The following is a 24327-nucleotide window of genomic DNA, read 5'->3' as shown; positions in this document are numbered from 1 at the left end:
GTTATAGTCCAAAAGTTTAATTGGAAGCACACTAGTTTTCGGAGCACCGCTCCTTCAACAGGTGGTTGTGGAGGACACAATTAAACTGTTGGACTATAACCTGGTGTTAACTTTGTGCACCCCAGTCCAACACCAGCACCTCCTCAAAGTTGGCAAAGGTAAGAGTAAATGAGATTAGATGCCCTACAGTGTGCAAACAGGCCCTTCATCCCAACAATTCCATACCGACCGTCCAAAGAGTAACCCACCCAGACCCATTTCCCTCTGACTAATGCACCTAACACTATGGGCAATTTCACATGGCCAGTTTACCTGCCCTGCACATCTTTTGGACTGTGGGAGGAAACCGGAGGAAACCCATGCAAACACGGGAAGAATGTGCAAACTCCACACAGACAGTCGCCTGAAGCTGGAATCGAACCTGGGACCCTGGTGCTGTGAGGCAACAGTGCTAACCAGTGAGCCACTGTGCTGCCCCAAAGGCGGCAAAATATAAGGAAGAATCTATTGGAAAAAATGCAGGAGTAATTGAATGTTCCACCTTTGCTACTTTCGTATCGACCAAGTTCAGTTAGTTACCTTTTCGAGTAACTAAATTAGCATAATATTTGGATGTGCATGTTTAACTTTTTTAAATAAATTTTAAAGAACATGACAACAGTTCCTAGGGACCTCAAAGGGCATTGTGAGCCTCTTGGGTACTGTGTTTTTTAAAAACCAGCTATTTTGATAGCTCTTTTTCTGACGGTGGCTCACAAATTACTAGTTTCGTTTTTTGGTTTGCGTCGGAGGGGGTGGCACAGCCACTTCCTCAGTTGCCTGTTCAGTCGTATAACCACGAGGCAGCCATACCCTGCAACTGGCAATTCTTTCACTGCCACTGCCTGCAGAGCTCCTTACTGAGCTGCTCACAGAGGTCAATTTTTCCTGAAGTAGGAAGGGAGGACCACTGGGGGAAAGCAGCATGGGAAAGCTTGAAATATTTTTACTATGGAAGTGGGTGGCGAAACATGATTCTGAGTAACTATACCTAATCGCACCATTAGTAGCAGCTGAAGATGCTGTCGCCGTGCCTTGATGTAATGTTTTGGATGTAACGTTTCTCACCATCTCCTTGCAGAAATGCTCCACTTTGTGTCGAATGGAGATGGGCTGGTTGTGACAGTAGATAATGAATCAGGTGACATTCTGTGGATTCAGAATTATGCATCACCGGTGGTGGCAATGTACATCTGGCAGCGGGAAGGACTGAGGAAAGTGATGCACACAAATGTGGGCATTGAAACACTCCGCTACCTCACATTTATGTCTGGAGAGGTGGGTCGGATCACTAAGTGGAAATATCCTTTCCCAAAAGAGGCAGAGACCAAACAAAAGCTAATGTAAGTGCAGTTTTTTTTTTGTTAAGCTAGTAGGTGCTGCAGAGCAGTATAGAACTGATCAGTAATCCAATGTGGTAACCAAATAAGCATTAATCTTGAACGCATTGTGCTGAAAGAGATAACCATTATCTTGGATGCAACCTTAAATAGTCCTCTATAAGAATGTTCTCTGTTTGCGCTTTCATTGTTCTGTAATTCTAACACATTTCCTTCTCATTCTTGCCCATCCTTTGTACTGGGAACCCTCCCTTTTTCTTACTACTTCCTGCTGCAACAGTGTGCCTATATTAAACATGGCATCACTACTGCCTTGTGATCAAATGCTTGGGAATGTACAGGGTTCCAGTGAGGCAAAAGGGGAAACCTTCCCCTTTACTAAGATAATATGCTGCTTCTGTGAAACACTGCATCTGGAGACTTGTTGAGAGCTGACAGAATTAGGTTTGGATGATAAGCAGCATTCACTTTGCCTTGGGAACCCCATGCTAACTAATTCAACAGGGAGTATTTACCATTGTGAATGTTGCAATGTGTGTGAGCGAGCTAGATGTAAGTGATGATTGAGTATAAAATCTAGTGTCAAGAATGATCAGGTCTCAGTGATCCATAGCTAATTTCACTTTGGAAGCTACTTCAAATGTTAATTTGGCTCATGTACTTGAAAAGCAAAATATTCTAAACAATGGGAAAATGCTCTTTTAAAGAACTAGCACAGAAACAAGGGACAAGTGGCCACTCCCCGATTTTGTTTAAAATCTGGAAGTGCAGAGACCTCACCTGATATCCTGACCAACATTCCTCCTTCGAAGAACAGTAGCAGAAAACAACTATTAACCAGTCGTTGCTAATCTCCGAACACTGTTGGAAAAGAATGATGGTCAATTACAGTAATGGTCTATGAGTTCCAGAAGATAATTCGTTGATTAATAGAAGCATAGCATTTTTAGTTTCATGGTTTGACAATTAGAGGTCTGTATTAGTTACTCAGTAGGTATTAAACAAAGTTGGATAAGCCATTTCAGGTACAAATAAATAAAAGGATATGCTGATGGGGATAAATGAAGTGAGGCCAGGAAGAGGCATGTTTGGAGCATAAACTGTGGTATGAATCTGTTGGATTGGATGATTTGTCTCTGTATTGTAAATACTTGGTAATGTAGCACCGAATCAGCAGCCTGTTTCAGGGGTCAACGGTTGGTGTCCCACAATTCTACTTGAGTTTCAGATTACTAGTGTAGTGACATTTAATGGTCAGCCCTTCCCTGTAACTGTTTCAGTAATCAGCAGTGAGAGAGAGAACAAGCTGCTTGCTTTTCCTTGGAGCACCATGTGACTTATGGATACTTTAACAATAAAGGAAACAAAATACTGTCAATATAGACTGTGTTGCTGAGGCCCTTTTAGCCTTTAACTTCACATCTTATTCTTCATTTTTAGGCCAACTTTGTACGTTGGAAAGTATTCGACCAGTTTGTATGCCTCATCATCCCTAGTGCATGAAGGAGTGGCTGTTGTGGTAGGTAATTGAAGTTTTATTTATCCCGTAACAAAATTATGTCTCAAACTATTTCATCCTTTAGTTTAAAATATTCAAAGTTGATTTGTAACTTTATTTAAAATGGAATCAGTGTTTATTGTTATATTAGATCCATCAACTATTGTTATGTTTTCACCTAATGTCTCCCTCTTCAGGAAGCACCAGTTTAGATGGGTTCCTTTACCTTAATCAGGTGTCTCTTTTTTTTATATTGTCTGAATAATTAGCAAGCACAAAATATTGGGCCAACAGGGAGTGACTGCATTTGAGCCCAATCCTGAGTCCACCTAACTTCTCCATGTCTGAGGTTGTTACCTGTAAATTCAGTGTGATGCAGATCCAGGGTGATTACTTTCCCCTTCTTCCAATCATGATACAGTGGAAAAAAAATCACAGTGCACCTGATGTTGTTCTTTCTGGGTGAGATCAGCTAACTCATGGGGATTAGGAATTCAATCATAAACTAACCCTGTATACTTAACTGTTATAACCAACTAAGCCAACATTAATGTACTTTATTTTGAAAAGACAACACTTCCTTTTGTCAATATTATATGAATCCCAGTTTGCCTAATTTTTTATTGGTCTAGGATTAAATAGTGTGGTCAATTTATGTATTTCTTCCCTTCCCCTTACAGTTATAAAGTGACTCTAACTCCTTTGTTTAGAAAGGCCTTTTTTGACTCTGTAATTAGGATACAAGCTGCTTGTAATTGCTGCTTGAAGAATGTGTAGGGATTCAAGAGGGTACAGGCATTTTTATACTCGGGCTCCGAGTTTTAGGCCTCAGTCTCTCGGAAGACTTCGCGATGGCTGGTGGGTAAGTTTGGTCGTTTATTTAATAGTTAAAAATTTAAAGTTTTCTTTCAAAAAAAGCGGTAGCAGACCCGGAAGGCGCGCTAGGTTACTTGGGTAAGGTTTTTTTTCTCCCCTTATATATAGGGTATAGGACCTTGAGTGTAGGGAGATTAGGAATAATGCAGTGATCTCTAAGGAGGGTGCCTGTAACCAGAAGGGTGGATTGAAGTGTGTATACTTCAATGCCAGAAGTATAAGGAATAAGGTAGGTGAACTTGCAGCGTGGGTGGGTACCTGGGATTTCGATGTTGTGGCCATTACAGAGACGTGGGTAGAACAGGGACAAGAATGGCTGTTGCACGTTCCAGGGTTCAAATGTTTTAGTAGGATCAGACATGGGGGTAAAAAAGGGGGAGGCGTGGCATTACTTGTCAAAGATAGTATCACAGCAGTGGAATGGACGATGGAAGAGGACTTGCCATCTGAGGTAGTTTGGGCTGAGGTTAGAAATAGGAAAGGTGAGGTCACCCTGTTAGGTGTTTTCTACAGGCCTCCTAATAGTCCTAGAGAAGTAGAGGATAATATTGCGAGGATGATTCAGGAAAAGAGTGAAAGTAGCAGGGTGGTTGTTATGGGGGACTTTAACTTCCCAGATATTGACTGGGAGAGCTATAGCTCGAGTTCATTAGATGGGTTGGTGTTTGTACAATGTGTGCAGGAGGGTTTCCTGACACAATATGTCGACAGGCCAACAAGAGGGGAGGTTATATTGGATCTGGTTCTAGGTAATGAACCAGGCCAGGTGTTAGACTTGGAGGTAGGTGAGCACTTCGGGGACAGTGACCACAACTCGGTGACTTTTACTTTAGTGATGGAGAGGGATAATCGTGCGCCGCAGGGCAAGAGTTATAGCTGGGGGCAGGGAAATTATGATGCAGTGAGGCATGACTTAGGATGTGTGGATTGGAAAAACAGGCTTCAAGAGAAGAACACTAATGAGATGTGGGGATTGTTCAAGGAGCAGCTACTGCGTGTCCTCGATAGGTATGTACCAGTCAGGCATGGTGTAAAGGGCCTTGTGAAGCAGCCGTGGTTTAGTAAGGAATTGGAGTCCCTTGTGAAAGGGAAGAAGGCGGCATATGTAAAGATGAGGCGTGAAGGTTCAGTAGGGGCGATTGAGAGTTATAAGGTAGCCAGGAAGGAGCTAAAGAGGGAGCTAAGAGAAGCGAGAAGGGGACATGAAAAGTCTTTAGCTGGTAGGATTAGGGAAAACCCAAAGGCTTTCTATAGGTATGTCAAGAATAAAAGGATGACTAGGGTAGGTATCGGTCCAGTCAAGGATAGTAGTGGGAAGTTGTGTGTGGAGGCGGAGGAGATTGGAGAGACATTAAATCAGTACTTTTCATCAGTATTCACTCAGGAACAGGACACTGTTGCTGATGTGAATATGGAATCACAAATAATTAGAATGGATGCCCTGGAAATATGCAGGGAAGAGGTTTTGGGAATATTGGAAAGGATGAATATAGATAAGTCTCCTGGGCCTGATGGCATTTACCCCAGGATCCTATGGGAAGCTAGGGAGGAGATAGCAGAGCCATTGGCCTGGATTTTTATGTCGTCATTGTCAACGGGAATAGTACCAGAGGACTGGAGGATAGCGAATGTGGTCCCATTGTTCAAGAAAGGGAGTAGGGATAGCCCTAGTAACTATAGGCCAGTGAGTCTGACTTCAGTGGTGGGCAAAGTCTTAGAGAGAATGGTAAGGGATAAGATTTATGAACATCTGGGTAGGAATAACGTGATCAGGGATAGCCAGCATGGTTTTGTGAAGGGCAGGTCGTGCCTCACAAACCTTATTGAGTTCTTTGAGAAGGTGACTAAGGAAGTGGACGAGGGTAAAGCAGTAGATGTTGTGTATATGGATTTTAGTAAGGCGTTCGATAAGGTTCCCCATGGTAGGCTAATGCTAAAACTACGGAGGTATGGCATTGAGGATACATTAGAGGTTTGGATTAGGAATTGGCTGGCTGGAAGGAGACAGAGGGTAGTAGTTGATGAATTATGTTCATCTTGGAGCGCAGTTACTAGCGGTGTACCACAAGGATCTGTTTTGGGACCATTGCTTTTTGTTATTAGATTAGACTTACAGTGTGGAAACAGGCCCTTCGGCCCAACAAGTCCACACCGACCCGCCGAAGCGCAACCCACCCATACCCCTACATTTACCCCTTACCTAACACTACGGGCAATTTAGCTTGGCCAATTCACCTGACCCGCACATCTTTGTGACTGTGGGAGGAAACCGGAGCACCCGGAGGAAACCCACGCAGACACGGGGAGAACGTGCAAACTCCACACAGTCAGTCGCCTGAGTCGGGAATTGAACCCGGGTCTACAGGTGCTGTGAGGCAGCAGTGCTAACCACTGTGCCACCGTGCCGTTATCTTTATAAATGATCTAGAGGAAGGACTTGAAAGCTGGGTAAGCAAGTTTGCGGATGACACAAAAGTCGGTGGAGTTGTGGATAGTGAGGAAGGAAGTGGTAGGTTACAGCGGGATATAGATAAGTTGCAGAGCTGGGCGGAAATGTGGCAAATGGAATTCAATGTAGCTAAGTGCGAAGTCGTTCACTTTGGTAGGAATAACAAGATGATGGATTACTGGGCTAATGGTAGGCTACTTGGTAGTGTGGATGAGCAGAGGGATCTTGGTGTCCATGTACACAGATCTCTGAAAGTTGCCACCCAGGTAAATAGTGCTGTGAGGAAGGCATATGGTGTACTGGGCTTTATTGGCAGAGGAATTGAGTTCCGGAGTCCTGAGGTCATGTTGCAGTTGTATAAGACTCTGGTGAGGCCTCATCTGGAGTATTGTGTGCAGTTTTGGTCGCCATACTATAGGAAGGATGTGGAAGCTTTAGAACGAGTGCAGAGGAGGTTTACCAGGATGTTGCCTGGAATGGTAGGAAAATCTTATGAGGAAAGGCTGAGGCACTTGGGGCTGTTCTCATTGGAGAAGAGAAGGTTTAGGGGAGATCTGATAGAAGTGTATAAGATGATTAGGGGTTTAGATAGGGTAGATACTAAGAACCTTTTACCGCTAATGGAGTCAGGTGTTACTAGGGGACATAGCTTTAAATTAAGGGGTGGTAGGTATAGGACAGATGTTAGGGGTAGATTCTTCACACAGCGGGTTGTGAGTTCATGGAATGCCCTGCCCGTATCAGTGGTGAACTCTCCTTCTTTATGGTCATTTAAGCGGGCATTGGATAGGCATTTGGAAGTTATTGGGCTAGTATAGGTTAGGTAGGATTCGGTCGGCGCAACATCGAGGGCCGAAGGGCCTGTACTGCGCTGTATCCTTCTATGTTCTATGTTCTATACGTAATCACAACATATTCCAATAACAATAGTATGGGTTTTGTGTTCACAGCCAAGAGGTAGTGCATTCCCATTACTTGAAGGTCCCAAAACCGAACGTATTACCATCTCTGATCGTGGCGAGTGTGACACCACCCCCAGTATTGATGTTAAGTTCACACCAGGAGTTTCGAAGACAATTGATTACCTGAGAAATCAGTGGTTTCTGATCGGTAAGAGTAACTATGGTGTCGAAGTGCCTCCTAGTGGGCAGCGTGAACCAGACTATCAAAACACCAGCGCAAAGTCTAGGGGGTACCTTAGAATGTGGGTGTTGGCAGGGACTCCCCAGGAATGTGAGTATCAGGAGGGGGCTCTTAGGGAATGTATTTAACATTGTTGAAAAAAAGTATGAAAATTTTATCTAAGCCTTGTCTTTCCAGAACAAATGAATAAGTGGATGTGGGAATGACTGGGGGCATAAAGGAAAATGTGCACTTGGGATTGGAATTGGAATTGCAGTTCATGGAGGATAAGCAGCAAAATGGACTGGATAAGTGAAACTCTGTAATCTTGTTGGGATTTGATGGAAATGAAAATAATATTTACCTCAAATCTGTAGGTCTTCAAAAAGAATATAGTCTTCCATTTGGGTGGATGGAGTAAGCAACAGTTCATCAGTTCAGAAAATAACTTTAGCCAAGAAAAACACTTATCACAATCATTGGCTATGTGGAACCACACAGTCACTTAAATCCATATTCTAGCCTGCATTAGGAACCATTGTGCTCTTTACGATGCATGTAATCTTAGCATCTGCTGATGTTAAAGGAACTGCACAGTGCAACAAACAAAAGACAAAACATGGACTTAAAATAATAAATTACAAGGAAAAGATATTAAAAAAATGACCATGACCTTAAGGGTAGGATGTTTTCGGAAATAGTTACTCTCTCTCTCTCGCTCCACTCACTCCAATGTCACTTGCTTCAAAATCTTTCAGTTGTGGAAGCATGAAGTTGATTACTCTGGGTGAGTGTAATGAAGATCTTTCAGCAAAGATCATTTCATCTTTGGGACCTGTCTCGATGTCCACGCTGAAAGGGTGAAAAGCTGCAAGAATCTCCTATCAGCTGAGTTGAATTGATATCACAAAGATCATACTGTTTTAATTGGAAAATGCTTCTCAGTGGTATTTGAGAAAGAAAAACAATTTAGAGAGTAAAATAGTAGTGGTGGTGCTAAAAGTGTTGATCAAAAAGAACTGTACCCATTTGTAACATGTCCTGATGATTGGGGAGCTCTGGCAAACACAAGGGTCAAGAAAACCCTGTGATTACAGTGAAACATTCTACAATCTAAGCTGTCCATCCCCCCCTCCACAAGAGAAAATAACCCAGAGATAAAGCAAAATCCATTCAATTGCTAACATTATTTGAATGTTAATTTGTTTTTAAGGCAGTTTATTAGATTTTGCTGTGATGACTATTGAAGTCAGAAAAGTTCTGCAGCTGATTTATTTGGAGCTAACCAACTTACCCAACAAACTTGGTCCTGATTTACGTGGTATTGGATTATTAGAAAGCAGAGATTCCTCACTATTCCTGAGATCATCTAACATGTTGTGTGGTTTTGATGTGACAATGATATAGTCCAATATAGGGCAAGTTGTAAATAGTTTCTGCTTGTGGTAGAAGCGCTATAGTATGGGCAAGTACTCTGTTCATAAAGTCATAGGATGGTTGCAGTAATGGAATGCCATGCAATCCATTGTGTGTATACTGGGCCTCCGAAGGAGCAATTCACATACTTGCCACTTCATCGTCCTCTTCCACGTCCTCCTCTTCAGATATTTAGAAAATGTGCAAATTGTGTTGGACAGAAGGAGACCGTGCAGTTGATAAAGTCTGCACTGCCTGAAAAAGAACCAGCCAACCTGATTCCGTTTTCCAACACTTGGTCAGTGTCCTTGCAGATTATGGGTCTCCTGGTACAGTTCTAGTTTCCTCATCAATGTGTTGAGAGTTTCTGTCCTATAGCCCTTCCAGGTCAGGATGAAAAGATCTTCTGCTAATTACTTTAACTCAGTTCATCTTGGTCACTGACTCCTCTGCCAGGACAAATATGTCCTTCCCCCAAAATATCCAGGCTCCTCACAATCTTTTACATCTCTCCATCAGTCTCCTGTGTTCCAAGGAAAACAGCCCCAGCCGATCCAATCTTCCTCTTAGCTGCAAATTTTCCTGACTTTGCATCATCTTCATAAATCTCCCTCCAGTGCAATTACGTTATTTCTATACTGAGATGATCAGAACTGTAGGCAATATTAAAGTTTTGACATTAACTAGCATTATATAAAGCCCTAGCATAACCTCCCTGGCTCTTATGATCAATATTTTGGTTAGTAAAAGAAGTATTCTATGTGTTGCCTTAACAACTTTATCAACTTGTCCTTCTACCTTTGGGGATTTATGGGTGTGCGCTCTAGAATCTTTCATGTGCTGTACAACTCTCTGTATGCTCCCATTAATTATTGTACATCCCTTTGTTTTGTTTGACCTACCCAAGTGTATCATCTCTCACGTTTTTGGGGTGAATTCCATTTGCTGGTTTTCTGACAGGTTTATTGATACCTCCTCATAGTCTACAGCTTCTCTCTTCATTGTCAGCCAGTTTTTGTCTCACCTGAAAAGATGTGAATCCATTTGAATCATGGAGCACACATCTGCAAACTTCTTGATTACTTTAGGACTGAACAACTTGCTTATGTTGCAACCTGATGTCTGTCATTTGCTAATTCAGTTGTGCTGAGCTGTGGATTTATCATTTTCAGGGCACCATGAAATGCCACTAGCAGCCCAAACCAAGATCCTTAATGATTTTCCTGAGAATGTGCAGAAAATTCCAGACGATGTAATTGCTACTAGCCCTCAGAATGAAATATTTGAAGATGTATGTATATCTCAATTGTATTTTCTCTCATTTTACACGCTCTGTGACTTGTAAACTGTGTTTATAAGATCCAAAAGCAGATGTGTTTTTAAAATGTGTAGCATGAAAAGCAGAGGAAGCCATACAGTCCCTCAAGCCTGCTGCATCATTCAGTTAAATCAAGGCTGATCTACACCTATCTGCGTTAATTCCATATCTCACAATATCCTTACCTAAACAATGTGCAGACAGGCCTCATTTAAAATTGTGGGTGTGTTCTTGAAAATTATGGCATTGGGTAAATAACTTTGAAGTGAATCATAGGTTCCCATAGGAATCAGTGTTTAAACCAGAGAGAGTGTTGGCTTCCTTTGGGACATTTTTGGGCCGAGATTAACAAAAATTGTAAATTTAAATACTATAAGAGCCATGTACTCAAGTTTACATTCCTAGCTAGAATAACTTACAAAATACAATACAGCACTCAATACTAAAGACATATAATATTTAAAAAAAATTACTCTCCCCTTTGCTTTACATTGCTCAGGCTCTATCTAGTGGCTGATGTTAGTTGATGGAGGGAGGATTTGAGTCCCTGAACTGATTAATGTCTGCCATTAGATGGAGCCTTCAGCGCAAGTTCAAAGGGAAACCAGGAGAATGGAATATCTGGAAACTGATCCTGGGGTCGAAGGTAAGGACAGAGAGCAGTAATGCCAGAGGGAAGCAAACCATGAAGTGGAGAGGAAGAAGCAAGGCTGAAGGAGAGGCAGCACTTTGCTAAAACCGTTTTTGCCTAAAGTGCCCTGGAGTTCTTCAACATATTGCTGATCTGGTCCCAACGCCACATGATGATATACAATGCACATGCAGTTGTGTTGAACTGAAAATTATGTCATTTTAAAACAGAGAGGTTCTAAAGATAACACAATGTAAACGAAAACAGTGTTAGGTTGGGAGATGTAAAATAAGAACACCATTGTATGTAAATTGACCCATATGTTGTAGGTATTACTGTATAGAACATAGAATATTACAGCGCATACAGGCCCTTTCGCCAACCTGTCATACCAATCTGAAGCCCATCTAACCTACACTATTCCATGTACATCCATATGCTTGTCCAATGATGATTTAAATGTACTTAAATTTGGCGAATCTACTACTGTTGCAGGCAAAGCATTCCATCCCCTTACTACTCTCTGAGTAAAGAAACTACCTCTGACATCTAACTTCCATCTATCACCCCTCAATTTAAAGCTATGTCCCCTCGTGCTCACCATCACCATACTTGGAAAAAGGCTCTCCATTGTCCACCCTATCTAACTCTGATTATCTTATATGTCTCTATTAAGTCACCTCTCGACCTTCTTCTCTCCAACGAAAATAGCCTCAAGTCCCTCAGCCTTTCCTCGTAAGACCTTCCCTCCATACCAGGCAACATCCGAGTAAATCTCTTCTGCACCCTTTCCAAAGCTTCCACATCCTTCTTGTAATGCGGTGACCAGAACTGTACACAATACTCCAAGTGCGGCCACACCAGAGTTTTTTACAGCTGCAGCATAATCTCATGTTCTGGAACTCGATCCCTCTATTAATAAAAGCTAAAACACTATGCTGCCTTAACAACCCTGTCAATCTGGGTGACAACTTTCAAGGATCTGTGTACATGGACACCGAGATATCTCTCCTCATTCACACTACCAAGAATCTTACCATTAGCCCAGCACTCTGCATTCTGGTTACTCCGACCAAAGTGAATCACCTCACACTTGTCCGCATTAAACTCCATTTGCCACCTCTCAGCCCAGCTCTGCAGCTTATCTATGTCTCTCTGTAGCCTATAACATCCTTCGTCATTATCCACAACTCCACCAACCTTAGTGTCCTCTGCAAATTTACTAACCCACCCTTCTACACCCTCATCCAGGTCGTTTATAAAAATGACGAACAGCAGTGGACCCAACAGCGACCCTTGCGGTACACTACTAGTAACTGGACTCCAGGATGAACATTTCCCATCAACCACCACCTTCTGTCTTCTTTCAGGAAGCCAATTACTGATCCAAACTGCTATATCTCCCACAATCCCACTCCTCCGCATTTTGTACAATAGCCTACTGTGGAGGACCTTATCGAATGCATTGTTGAAATCCATATACACCACATCAACCGGTTTACTCTTGTCTACCTGTTTGAGAAGGTGACCGAAGAACTCAATAAGGTTTGTGAGGCACGACCTACCCCTCACAAAACTGTGCTGACTATCCCTAATCAAATCATTCTTTTCTAGATGATTATAAATCCTATCTCTTATAACCTTTTCCAACACTTTACCTACAACTGAAGTAAGGCTCACTGGTCTGTAATTACCAGGGTTGTCTCTACTCCCCTTCTTGAACAGAGGAACCACATTTGCTATCCTCCAGTCTTCTGGCACTATTCCTATAGACAATGACAATTTAAAGATCAATGCCAAAGGCTCGGCAATCTCCTCCCTGGCTTCCCAGAGGATTTTAGGATAAATCTCATCCGGGAAGAAAGTGAGGTCTGCAAATGCTGGAGTATCAGAGCTGAAAATGTGTTGCTGGAAAAGCGCAGCAGGTCAGGCAGCATCCAAGGAACAGGAAATTCGACGTTTCGGGCATTTTCAGCTCTAAATCCCATCCGGCCCAGGGGACTTATCTATTTTCACACTCTGCAGGATTTCTAATAACTCTTCCTTGTGAACCTTAATCCCACCTAGTCTAGTAGCCTGTATCTCAGTATTCTTCTCGACAACATTGTCATTTTCTAGAGTGAACACTGTCGAAAAATATTAATTTAGTGCTTCCCCTATCTCCTCTGACTCCACACACAACTTCCCATTACTATCCTTGATTGGCCCTAATCTTACTTTTGTCATTCTTTTACTCCTTAAATACCTATAGAAAGCCGTAGGGTTTACCCTGATCCTATCCGCCAACAACTTCTCATGTCTCCTCCTGGCTCTTCTGAGCCCTCTCTTTAGGTCTTTCCTGGCTACCTTTTAACCCTCAAACCCTAACTGAGCCTTCACATCTCATCCTAACATAAGCCGCATTCTTCCTCTTGACCAGAGATTCTACTTCCTTCGTAAACCACGGCTCCCACGATCCACAGCTTCCTCCCTGCCTGACAGGTACATACTTATCTAGGACACTCAGGAGCTTTTCCTTGAATAATCTCCACATTTCTAATGTGCCCATCCTCTGCAGTTTCCTTCCCCATCCTATGCTTCCTAAATCTTGCCTAATCGCATCGTAATTGCCTTTCCCCCAGCTGTAACACTTGCCCAGTGGTATACACCTATCCCTTTCTGTCACTAAAGTAAACATAACAGAATTGTGATCGCTATCACCAAAGTGCTCGCCTACTTCCAAATCTCTCACCTGAGGTCCATTGCATTTCAGTGAAGCTGAATCTGAGTTTGCAGTGAGTTATAGTTCTAGGGATTCCTCTGAGTACAGAAAGGTTCAGTAATTTAATTTGAGACACAACAGATAAAGGGACAACTATGAGAAGTGGACAGTAAATGGGGGACTGAGGGCGTTGTATTTAAATGTGCACGAAACAAGTAAAATGAGCTTATGCAGATTGGGGAAAACATCAATTTCTGTGCATTAATCTTTTTTAAAAAATTCCTTTCAGCATTTCCCAAACATCGATGAAGTTGCTGAAGATTTTGATATTCTTAACGACCTAAAAGAAAAATACAGCAAATCGCAACCCAAGCTCGAAGCTCCTGTGGATTCTGTCTTGAAAGACATGGCTACAATTGTCTTCAGCACCTTTCTGCTGGCAGGCTGGGTTGCTTTTGTTATCACCTATCCTAAGGTAATGTCCACCAAAGTTTTCAGTGAACCAAAATGTTGGATGATTGCATGGGGGAATTGGTTAGGATCAGATGTGTTTGATAAGGCAGCATTCTTCAGTCATTTGCTCTCATTGGTACTTAATGCATCTATTGTCTTAACATCTTAATTCTGACAGAGCTTTCCATCTATTCACTGGCCAGTGCCGCAAATGTGGCCTAGCATCCCAGGTTATCTCTGAGGTAATTATCAAACCAGATTTGACATTGAGCCAGCAAACAAAATTAGTGAAGAAGGCTAAATGTTGCTCAGAGGTTTTAAAGACCATCTTGAAGAAACATTAGTGCAAAGGGTTTGGGAGGGAATTCCAGAGTCTCAGCTGCTGCAGGCTGTCATTTGCTGTGTCTAATCCCACTGCTGGTTGTTCACTGGTGAGCTCTTGGCCAAGGGCTGCTTCAGCACGCATGTTTGGGTCTTGTGTGTTCTCGAGCTACACAGCTAAGCTCAATCTAGGATTTTAGGGATGTTCTCCCAATAACGGTTTGGAGTAACTGTCCTGACAGAGTTCTGTTAGCCCAAAGTAATGCACTGGCTGCAGCATCAACTGAAACCAACACAGATCAGGAATTGATTGCCACCCTGATGCTTGGTGTGATTCATTACTCACTAGGCAGTCTATTTATTTGCTTAATCATTGAGCTATTTGTTGAAGTAACTTCATTGCTGAAGCGTGTCTACTGGTAAATTTTAGGGGAGAAAGTGAGGACTGCAGATGCTGGAGATCAGAGCTGAAAATGTGTTGCTGGAAAAGCACAGCAAGATTCTGAAGAAGGGCTCATGCCCGAAACATCGATTCTCCTGCTCTTTGGATGCTGATATATTTTCCCAATGAGACTCACTCTGTTGTGGTGTTATGCATCAGCAGCAACACTGCTCAGCAGTTCTTGATGAAAGCTCAGCTCGGCCTGCAGTGTGAACTGTGTTTCTTTCCACAGGTGCTGCTCAACCTGCGATAAGATATTCCAGCAGTCGGTTTTCTTAGTTTTATTTCAGATTTTAAGGCTCTGCAGTGCTTTACCTTCTATCACTTTCACTTCTCCTGCTCTAGGGTTGGGTTGATGATGAACTTTGCTCCCTCTTGCTCATTGTTTCAATGAGTCGCATTTGTTTTTAATTGTGAAATATATGAGCAGCGTTTTGTTTAATGTAGGTTCTTTACTTGGAAGCAGCACAGGCAAACCTGTTTGGAGCAGTCCGAAGCTTTCAGTTCCCACGTGGGCATCTGTTTGATCCCTGTGTGCAGCAGTGCCCACCCTTGCTGCTGTGTCAGTCATCTGAAGCTGTTATTAGCACAAGGGATTCCACTTCCTTTGCATCAGGTCAGACTGGCACATTATTCTCACTGCACCGCTATCCTGGAACATACTATTATGGAATCATAGAATATTACAGTACAAAAGGAGACCATTTCACCCTCCTCCCTGTACCTGCTCCTAAAAGAGCTACCCAGCTATTTCCACTATCCAGCCTTATGTCTGTAACCCTCTCAATTCATCACTTTCAAATATGTAGCCAGCTCTCTCTTGAAACGTCCTATGGAATCTACCTCCACCACTTTTCCACACACCACATTCCAAGTCCTTACAGCTCTGCGGAAAGAAGTTTCTGCTTATCTTAGTCCGAGCTCTCTCGCTTGAAATTGTGATCCCTATTTACTGACATACTAACTAGTGAAAACAAAATATCCTCTTTATTTTGCCAAAAGTGCTCAATAAAGTCACCTCTTAATCTTCTCTGCACCAAGGGGAGTAACCATTAACTTATTTTCCTGAGTGCATGTATACGTTATCCTGTCTATCAGTTTGCCCACTATTTATTTCCATGTATTTAAAATTTCTCGTTCCTGGTAGCATTCTAGTAACTCTCCTTTGTGCACGCTCCTGGACTTTAACAGCCTTCCTTGAATAAGGGCCCAGAATGGAAGATAATATTTGAAATGTGGTCTGACCAATGATTTCTAGAAATGTAGCAGCACTTTCCTGCTTTTATATTCTATGCCTCCATTTGTAAACCTAAAGATTCTATAAGCTGCCTTAACTGTTTCAACTTGCCTGCCCACCTTCAGAGAATTAAATGTGTGAACCCCTAGGTCTGTCTACTCCTGTACTCACTATAAAGTTGTACCATTTGAGCTTGTATTGTCTCTCCATGGTTCTTCGACCAAAATGTATTACTTCACATTTCTCTGCATTTGTCAGGTGTCTGCCCATTTGGCTAACTTGTCAGTGTCCTCCTGATGTTGCTCAACGTCATCCTCATAATTCACTATTCTTCCTAGCTTAGCAAGTTTAGAGATTTTGCCCTGTACGTTCATCTCCAAATTGTTTATGTAAATCAGAAAGAGCAAGGATCTCACACTAATCCCTGGGGAAGACTACTTCCAACTTGTATCCAGTCTGAGAAATCCCCATCTATACCTACCCTTTTAGCAAGTTTTGAGAAGCTTTGTAGCTCAGGTTGAGGTTCTGGATGCAGGTTTGCTCACTGAACAGGAAGGCTCAATTTCAGACGTTTCGTCACCCAACTAGGTAACATCTTCAGTGGGCCCCTGGGCGAAACACTGCTGATGATTCCTCCTCTCTATTTATATGTTTGCGTTTCTTTGGGTTGGTGATGTCATTTCCTATTCTTTTTCTCAGGGGGTGGTGGATGGGATCTAACTTGATGTGTTTGTTGACAGGGTTACTGTTGAAATGCTATGCTTCTAGGAATTCTTGTGCGTTTCTCTGTTTGGCTTGTCCTAGGATGGATATGCTGTCCCAGTCGAAGTGGTGTCCTTCGTTATCTCTGTGTAATGATACTAATGAGATATAGGGTCATGTCTTTTTGTGGCTAGTTGATGTTCATGTATCCTGGTGGCTAGATTTTTGCCTGTTTGTCCAATGTAGTAGTTGTTACAGTTCTTGAAAAACATTTTGTAAATGACATTAATTTTGCTTGTTGTCTGTATTGGGTCTTTCAAGTTAATTAGCTGCTGTTTTAGTGTGTTGGTGGATTTGTGGACTAAGATGATGCCAAGGGCTCTGAGTAGTCTGGCAGTCATTACCGAGATGTCTTTGATGTAGGAGAGAGTGGCTAGGGTTTCTGGACGTGTTTTGTCTGCTTGTTTGGGTTTGTTGCTGAGAAATCGGCAGACTGTGTTCGTTGGGTACCCATTCTTTTTGAATACATGGTATAGAACAAGAAATGACATCACCATGGGAAATGACATCATCAACCTAAAGAAACCCAAACCTATAAATAGAAAGCAGGAATCATCAGCAGTGCTTTGCCCGGAGGCCCACTGAAGATGTTACTTAGTAATGTGGTGACACGTCTGGAAATGAACCTTCCAGCTCAGCGAGCAAACCTACACCCATTCCTACCCTCGGTTCCCTATCTTTTTAACAAACCTTTGATCCATGCTACCAAGGATCCATCAATCCCAAACATTTGCCAGCCAACCTATCATTAGATTAGATTTACAGTGTGGAAACAGGCCCTTCGGCCCAACAAGTCCACACCGACCCGCCGAAGCGAAACCCACCCATACCCCCACATTTACCCCTTACCTAACACTACGGGCAATTTAGCATGGCCAATTCACCTGACCCGCACATCTTTGGACTGTGGGAGGAAACCGGAGCACCCGGAGGAAACCCACGCTGACACGGGGAGAACATGCAAACTCCACACAGTCAGTCGCCTGAGTCGGGAACTGAACCCGGGTCTCAGGCGCTTGTGGCATCATACCAAATATTTCCTGAATGTCCAAATATACAGCATTCACAGCACTACCCTCATCCACTACCTGTGTCACCTTGTCAAAGAACTCCAATTTGACAGACGGGGGACCCTCCCCTCCCTCCCCCCCTTGACATAGTCATGTTGACTGTCAAGTATTAACTTATGTTTCTGAGCGTATGTGTATATTATCCTGTATTATAGTCACCATCAGTTTTCCCTATTTAGGGTGAAGCTGACAAGTGTGTAGTTTTCTGGGTTACCCCTCTCAGCAATCTTGGATGCATCCCTCTGGGCCTGTTGATTTCTTTTCTTTCTACCTGGAGTGCTGCCAGCTTGTTTAGCACCTCTTCTTTATCTATCACTGTACTGCTCAGTTGCTCAACACCCACATTTTCAACTGGGCTATTGTCACCATTTTCTAATTTGGTAAAGACAGAAGCAAAGTGTTCAGTTCGTACCTCTGCCAATCCCTTTGTTTCAGTGAGCAGCTTACCTTGCTTGTTCCTTATGCCTCACTATATCCTTCACTAAGCTTTTAATATGTTTGAAGAACATTTCACTGTTTGTTTAAGCACACCCTGCCATCCTTTTCTCAGTCCTCCTTTTAGCCTACCTTATTCTAGTCTTAGCCTCTTTCCTGAATTCAAGATACTTTTTTCTGATGTTCTATTGCTTTTATTATTCCACCGTGCATCATATACCTCCCTTTTTTCCTTATTTTCTCATCAATATCTTTCGTCATCTAGGGTGTAGCCTTGTAAACCCCGTATTTAATTCTCATGGGTATATACCTATATTTCACCCTATTCATTTCCCTTTTAAAATTCTCCCATTTTTCATCCACTGTTTTATACAAATGTGCTTCCAGTCAACTTGATACTGGATCCTCTGCGATGCTGTCCTCAGTTGTGGTGTGTGAGCCATGGATCCTCCTCTGTCATTTATCACTACTGCCCTCTGTCTTGGCAGTGGCTCCTGATTTTTCTTTTTCTTTTTCCTCATTCCTGAGAGGGAATCTTTCTCATTTTGCATTTTCCGGGTAAGGTGGTTAACATTGACAATGCTTAGAGAACAAGGTTATAAGTTGGATGTTGAGCGGTGGAATTTGCTCTAAGGGCCTATTGGCCTATTCCTCTGCCTATTTTCTGTCTTCTATTAAGATGCCCAGATCAGAGTTTGTGTACTAATGGTCCTAAGAGTTTCTGGCAAATTCCACTGTGCCCACCTACATTTTTGCCACTTGAAAGAATCACTGGAAAGAAATCTCTGAGCAACATGGCAGTAAATAGTCTGAGGCATGGGTCAAACTTGAAATGTTCTTCCGGTGTTAGAAGTTGTATACAGGGCTGCCCCAGACTGATCAATGATAAGTAGGAAAGAAAATGAGCATGTGGGCTATTTGAAACAAAGAAAGAAAATGCTAGAGAAACTCTGCAGGTCTGGCTGGTCTGAAGAGAGTAACTGCATTAACATTTCAAATCCACCATAACTTCTTCAGAGCGACTTAGGCAGTTTCCAGTGATAAATTTCAAAATATGTCTCCATTTCCTTTCTTGTCTCAACTTTTCTATTGGGAACAGTTCTCATAAATGAAGCAAAGACCACGTTGCTACAGATGCTGAAGTTGCTCTGATGAAATAGGAAACTTTTGTGATCTGTCCAAAGCACTTTAAGAATTTATCAAAATGATCGGCACTTGTTCCTATTAGGGATAAGGAAGGGACTAGTAATAAATGAGTTATTAATGGATGAAATGGGAAGGAACAAATCAGATGGACAAAATTATCCTTTCTCACTGCTGACTCCTTAATGTTTTTAGATTTAAAAAGGATCAAAGTTGAATTCCATGAAACCACTTATTTTACTCCAGATCAGATCGTCCCATTGTAACAAAAACAACATAAAACATCTGCTGCAACTTATGTGAATTTAGCTCTAAAATTTCTTTTGAATCACCTCTGGTTATAAAATGGAAATGAAAAATCTGGTGTCTGTTCTTTAAAAGGAAACTTTGTGAAAACTGAGGAACTCCAGGTGGAGGAGTGATTGAGGGAAAGGTATGGATCCATTTGAGAAGAATCTAAGTTAGCTAATGACGGAGGAAGGAGCAGATGGATACATTACTAGGGTGAATTGCAATAAGGCAGCTAGGCGTCTCTTTAGAATGTAAACTGTGTCTCTGATCTGTTGCTACCTCATGTAACGAGGTCTAAAAATTGATAAATCTCCTGGCCCCGATGGGCTACATTCTAGAGTTCTGAGGGAGGTGGGCTGAAGAAATAGCGGAAACTTTGGTTACAATCTTTCAAAATCACTGGAGTCAGGGAAAGTCAAATGAGTGGAAAATCACTGTTGTGACCCCTTTGTTCAAGAAAGGATCAAGACAAAAGATGGAAAATTATAGGCCGATTAGCCTAACCTTGGCTGTAGATAAAATTCTAGAATCCATTGTTAAGGATGAGATTTCTAAATTCTTGAAAGTGCAGGGTCGGATAAGAACAAGTCAGCATGGATTTAGTAAGGGGAGGTCTTGCCTGACAAACCTGTTAGAATTCTTTGAAGAGGTAACAAGTAGGTTAGACCAGGGAAACCCAGGGGATGTTATCTGCCTAGACTTCCAAAAGACCTTTGATAAGGTGCCTCGCGAGAGGCTGATGAGTAAGGTGAGGGCTCATAGTGTTCGAGGTGAGCTACTGGTATGGATTATGGATTGCCTGTCTGACAGAAGGCAGAGAGTTGGGATAAAATGTTCTTTTTCAGAATGGCATCTGGTGACAAGTGGTGTCCTGCAGGTTTCAACGTTGAGGCCGCAGCTGTTCGCTTATGATCTGGACGAAGAGACTGGGGACATTCTGGCAAAGTTCGCCAATGATATGAAGTTCGATGGACAGTCAAGTAGTTCTGAGGAGGTGGAGAGGCTACAGAAACATTTAGACAGTTTAGGAGAATGAATTTCACCAGCCATCTCTTAGAACAATGTGAGCAAATGCGAGCTCTTGCACTTTGGGAAAAAAGAACACAGGCATGGACTATTTTATAAACACCGAGAAAATTCATAGAGCCAAAGTACAAAGGGATCTGGGAGTGTTCATATAGGATTCTCTAAAGGTTGACTTGCAGGTTGAGTCCATGGTTAAGAAAGTAAGTGTAATGTTATTTGTCTCGAGGGCTGGAATATAAAAGCAGTAATGTGCTACTGAGACTTTATAAAGCTCTGGTTAGGCCCCATTTAGAATATTGTGTCCAATTTTGGGCCCCACACTTCAAGAAGGACATATGGTAATAGAGCGTGTCCAGTGGAAATTCACACGGATGATCCCTGGAATGGTGGGCCTAACATACAATGAACAGCTGAGGATCCTGGGATTGTATTTATTAGAGTTTAGAAGGTTGCGGGGTGATCTAATAGAAACTTACAAGGTAATGCATAGCTTAGAAAGGCTGGATGTTGGAAATTGTTTCCGTCAGGCAGAGTTACTAGGACTTGTGTGCACAGCCTTAGAATTAGAGGGAGTCAATTTAGAACGGAAATGAGACATTTCTTCAGCCAGAGAGTAGTGGGCCTGTGGAATTCATTGCCACGGAGCGCAGTGGGGTGCGTTAAATGTCTTCGAGGCAGAGATTGATAAATTCTTAGTCTTGCAAGGAATTAAGGGCTACGGCGAGAGTGCGGGTAAGTGGAGTTGAAATGTCCATTAGCCATGATTAAATGGCAGAGTGGACTCGATGGGCCAAATGGCTGTACTTGCACTCCTATTTCTTATGGTCCTATGGTAATTCTGTGTAATGTAAAGTTAAGGATCTGGGTGTTAAAAATAAAAAACTATCACAATGTGGGTCATACAGGTAAGTCAGGGCAAGGTTTGCTGGTTAGAATCTGCTGAACTGGTGTACGTTTAGCTAAAGTGTTTTTAAAAAATCATGTGCAATGCATTTTCTGCAAAAATTACTAAAATATATATATTTTTAGACAGTACAGCAGCAGCAACAGTTGCAACATCAACAGTTTCAAAAGCACTTGGAGGAAAGGCTGGAACTAATGCAGAAACGGCAGCTTATTTTCCGACCCCCTCTTCTGGGTCCAGAATCGGACTTATTGGAAACATCCAGATTGCGAACCGAGAGTTCAAGCACCAACACACCAAGTGCATCTCCACGAGTATCAAACCATTCACTGTACTCTAATCATTCCATCTCTGAGTTTGGCAGCTCAGCGACAGAACAAGAAGATGGAGGTAAAGTGTGGCTGGCTGAGATGGGAAGGCAGTGATGTCAGGTCGAGAGGTTAGAGGAATAAAATTAGAGAAGGGCTGTCCTGTTTTACTGTTAGTTATCATTAAACTAGTCTCATCCAGTTTGACCTACCTCATGCATATTCTCCAATGTTTGTGTACTGAAACCATAGTTCAGACCTTCCTTCCTGGATGAAGAGATTGGCCAGCAAACTGGTAATTTGCAAACAAAAAGAAGCAATTATCTGATTGGAGCTTTTCTTAAGTTCAAGTGCACAGTTCGATATTCTTTAAGATTTTTGAGACAGATGTTGATCACATCTAATGTCAGCAACATCATAACTAAGTGGTCAGCCCATTAGTACCTCACTTGTGCTCAGGAAAGATAAACTGAAGCAGTGCAGGGAAACATGTTGGTCTCTCATATCTCCTCAAAATCCATTCCAATTCCATTGTTAAAGCTGTTGTGTTATTCAGAGAAATTCAGTCACTATCTTCCGGAGTAGGGATGATTTCAAGGCATCTAGCAGTAATTATGAAGTTAGCATGGTAGTTAAAAACTCATTCAAACAGACGCACAGATAGGCAGGGTGGATAAGAAGGCATTTCACCTGCTTTCCTTCATTGCTCAGTTGTTTGAGTAAAAGAGTTGTGACATCATGTTGAGGTTGTACAGGACATTGGTCATCCCTTGTCGCCTTGCTACAGGAAGGATATTATTAAATTGGAGATGGTGCAGAAAAGATTTACCAGGATGTTGCCTGGAATAGAAGATTTGTGTTATAAAAATAGACTGGGGCTTTCTTCACTGGAGTGTAGGAGGTTGAGGGGTGACCTTAGAGGTTTATAAAATCGTGAAGGTGTAGGTAAGGTGAATAGCAAGGGTCTTTTCCCTAGGGTGGGGGGACTTCAAAACTAGGGAGCATATTTTTAAGGTGAGAGGAGCAAGTTTTAAAAACGACATGGGGGCAACATTTTTTACAGAGAGTTTTGTGTGTGAAATGAACTGCCTGAGGGAGTAGTGGATGCAGACACAGTTACAAAAGACACTTGGATAAGCACATGAGTAGGAGAGGTTTGGAGGGATATGAGCCAAATGCAGGCAGGTGGCATTAGTTCAGTTAGGAACATGGTCGGTGTGGACTAGTTGGACCGAGGGGCCTGTTTTCATGCTGTCTATGACAACTTTATCTGATTAACAGAAAGCAGAAAGTGCTTGAGATACTCATCAGGTTTGGCAGTATCTGTCGAGAGAGAAACTGAAATTTTGTCAGCAATGGAACAAATGTTAATTCTGTTTCTCTTTCCACAGATGGTGCCTCCCGTGTTAAGTTTCTCCAGTAATTTCTTTGTATTTAACATTTGCTGCATCTGCAGTGTTTTTGATTTAGCCTTATATTATTTCCTTTGTTCCTCAGATGATGATTCTGACATTGTGAGAGTTGGAAAAATTTTGTTTCATCCAAAAGATGTACTGGGACATGGTGCTGAAGGAACTATTGTGTTCAAGTAGGTTTGATTCATTCATAATATATTAACTATGATAGCTGAGGTATAGAGAGGTGAAACCAGCTTTCTTACCTCTTATCTGATTTTGAAAATGATTCCATTTTAAGCTCTGACCGTTGATAACTTTACTAATTTGCCTTTTCAAGGGGCAGATTTGATGATCGATATGTTGCAGTGAAAAGGATTTTGCCGGAATGCTTCAGTTTTGCCGACCGTGAGGTTCAGCTGCTTCGTGAATCTGATGAGCACCCAAATGTAATCCGATATTTCTGCACAGAGAAGGACCGTCAGTTCCAGTACATAGCCACTGAGCTCTGTGCAGCTACGCTGCAGGAGGTGAGATCTCTGCATATTTCCCTCCCCTCCCCTATCAGCGTTCTGGAAAGACCACTCCCTCCGCGACTCCCTTGTCAGGTCCACACCACCCACCAACCCAACCTCCACTCCTGGCACCTTCCCCTGCAACCGCAAGAAATGCAAAATTTGCAGCCACACCTCCCCCCTCACTTCCGTCCAAGGCCCCAAGGGATCCTTCCATATCCGTCACAAATTCACCTGCACCTCCACACACATCATTTACTGCATCCGCTGCACCCGATGTGGTCTCCTCTCCGTTGGGGAGACATGCGGAACCTCTGGGACACCCGCACCAACCAACCCAACCGCCCTGTGGCTGAACACTTTAACTCCCCTCCCACTCCACCAAGGACATGCAGATTCTTGGCCTCCTCCATTGCCAGACCATGACAACACAACGCCTGGAGGAAGAGCGCTTCATCTTCCGCCTAGGAACCCTCCAACCACAAGGGATGAATGCAGATTTCTCCAGCCTCGCCATCCCCCCCCCCCCCCACCCCCCCACCCACCTTATCTCAGTCCCAACCCTCGAACTCAGCACCGTCTTTTTGACCTACAGTCTTCTTCACGACCTCTCTGCCCCCACGCCCTCTCCGGCCT

At 42.6% G+C, this 24327-nt stretch overlaps 1 protein-coding gene across 1 annotated transcript in view; it reads left to right on the top strand.

Annotated features, from left to right (window-relative positions):
* Positions 1-24327, top strand: part of LOC132827910 (serine/threonine-protein kinase/endoribonuclease IRE1-like) — a 91775-nt gene that overhangs the window by 49633 nt on the left and 17815 nt on the right. Inside the window, exons 8-15 of the mRNA XM_060844715.1 lie at positions 1121-1382; positions 2820-2898; positions 7153-7312; positions 9913-10031; positions 13680-13865; positions 21600-21864; positions 23280-23370; positions 23517-23706. Coding sequence (XP_060700698.1) covers positions 1121-1382; positions 2820-2898; positions 7153-7312; positions 9913-10031; positions 13680-13865; positions 21600-21864; positions 23280-23370; positions 23517-23706 — 1352 coding nt within the window. The remainder of the gene's footprint in view (positions 1-1120; positions 1383-2819; positions 2899-7152; positions 7313-9912; positions 10032-13679; positions 13866-21599; positions 21865-23279; positions 23371-23516; positions 23707-24327) is intronic.

The sequence above is a fragment of the Hemiscyllium ocellatum genome, chromosome 25, assembly GCF_020745735.1.
Source record: "Hemiscyllium ocellatum isolate sHemOce1 chromosome 25, sHemOce1.pat.X.cur, whole genome shotgun sequence".
Lineage (NCBI taxonomy): Eukaryota > Metazoa > Chordata > Chondrichthyes > Orectolobiformes > Hemiscylliidae > Hemiscyllium > Hemiscyllium ocellatum.
Note: the sequence above shows the minus strand (reverse complement) of the source record. Positions and strands in the feature narration are given on the sequence as shown.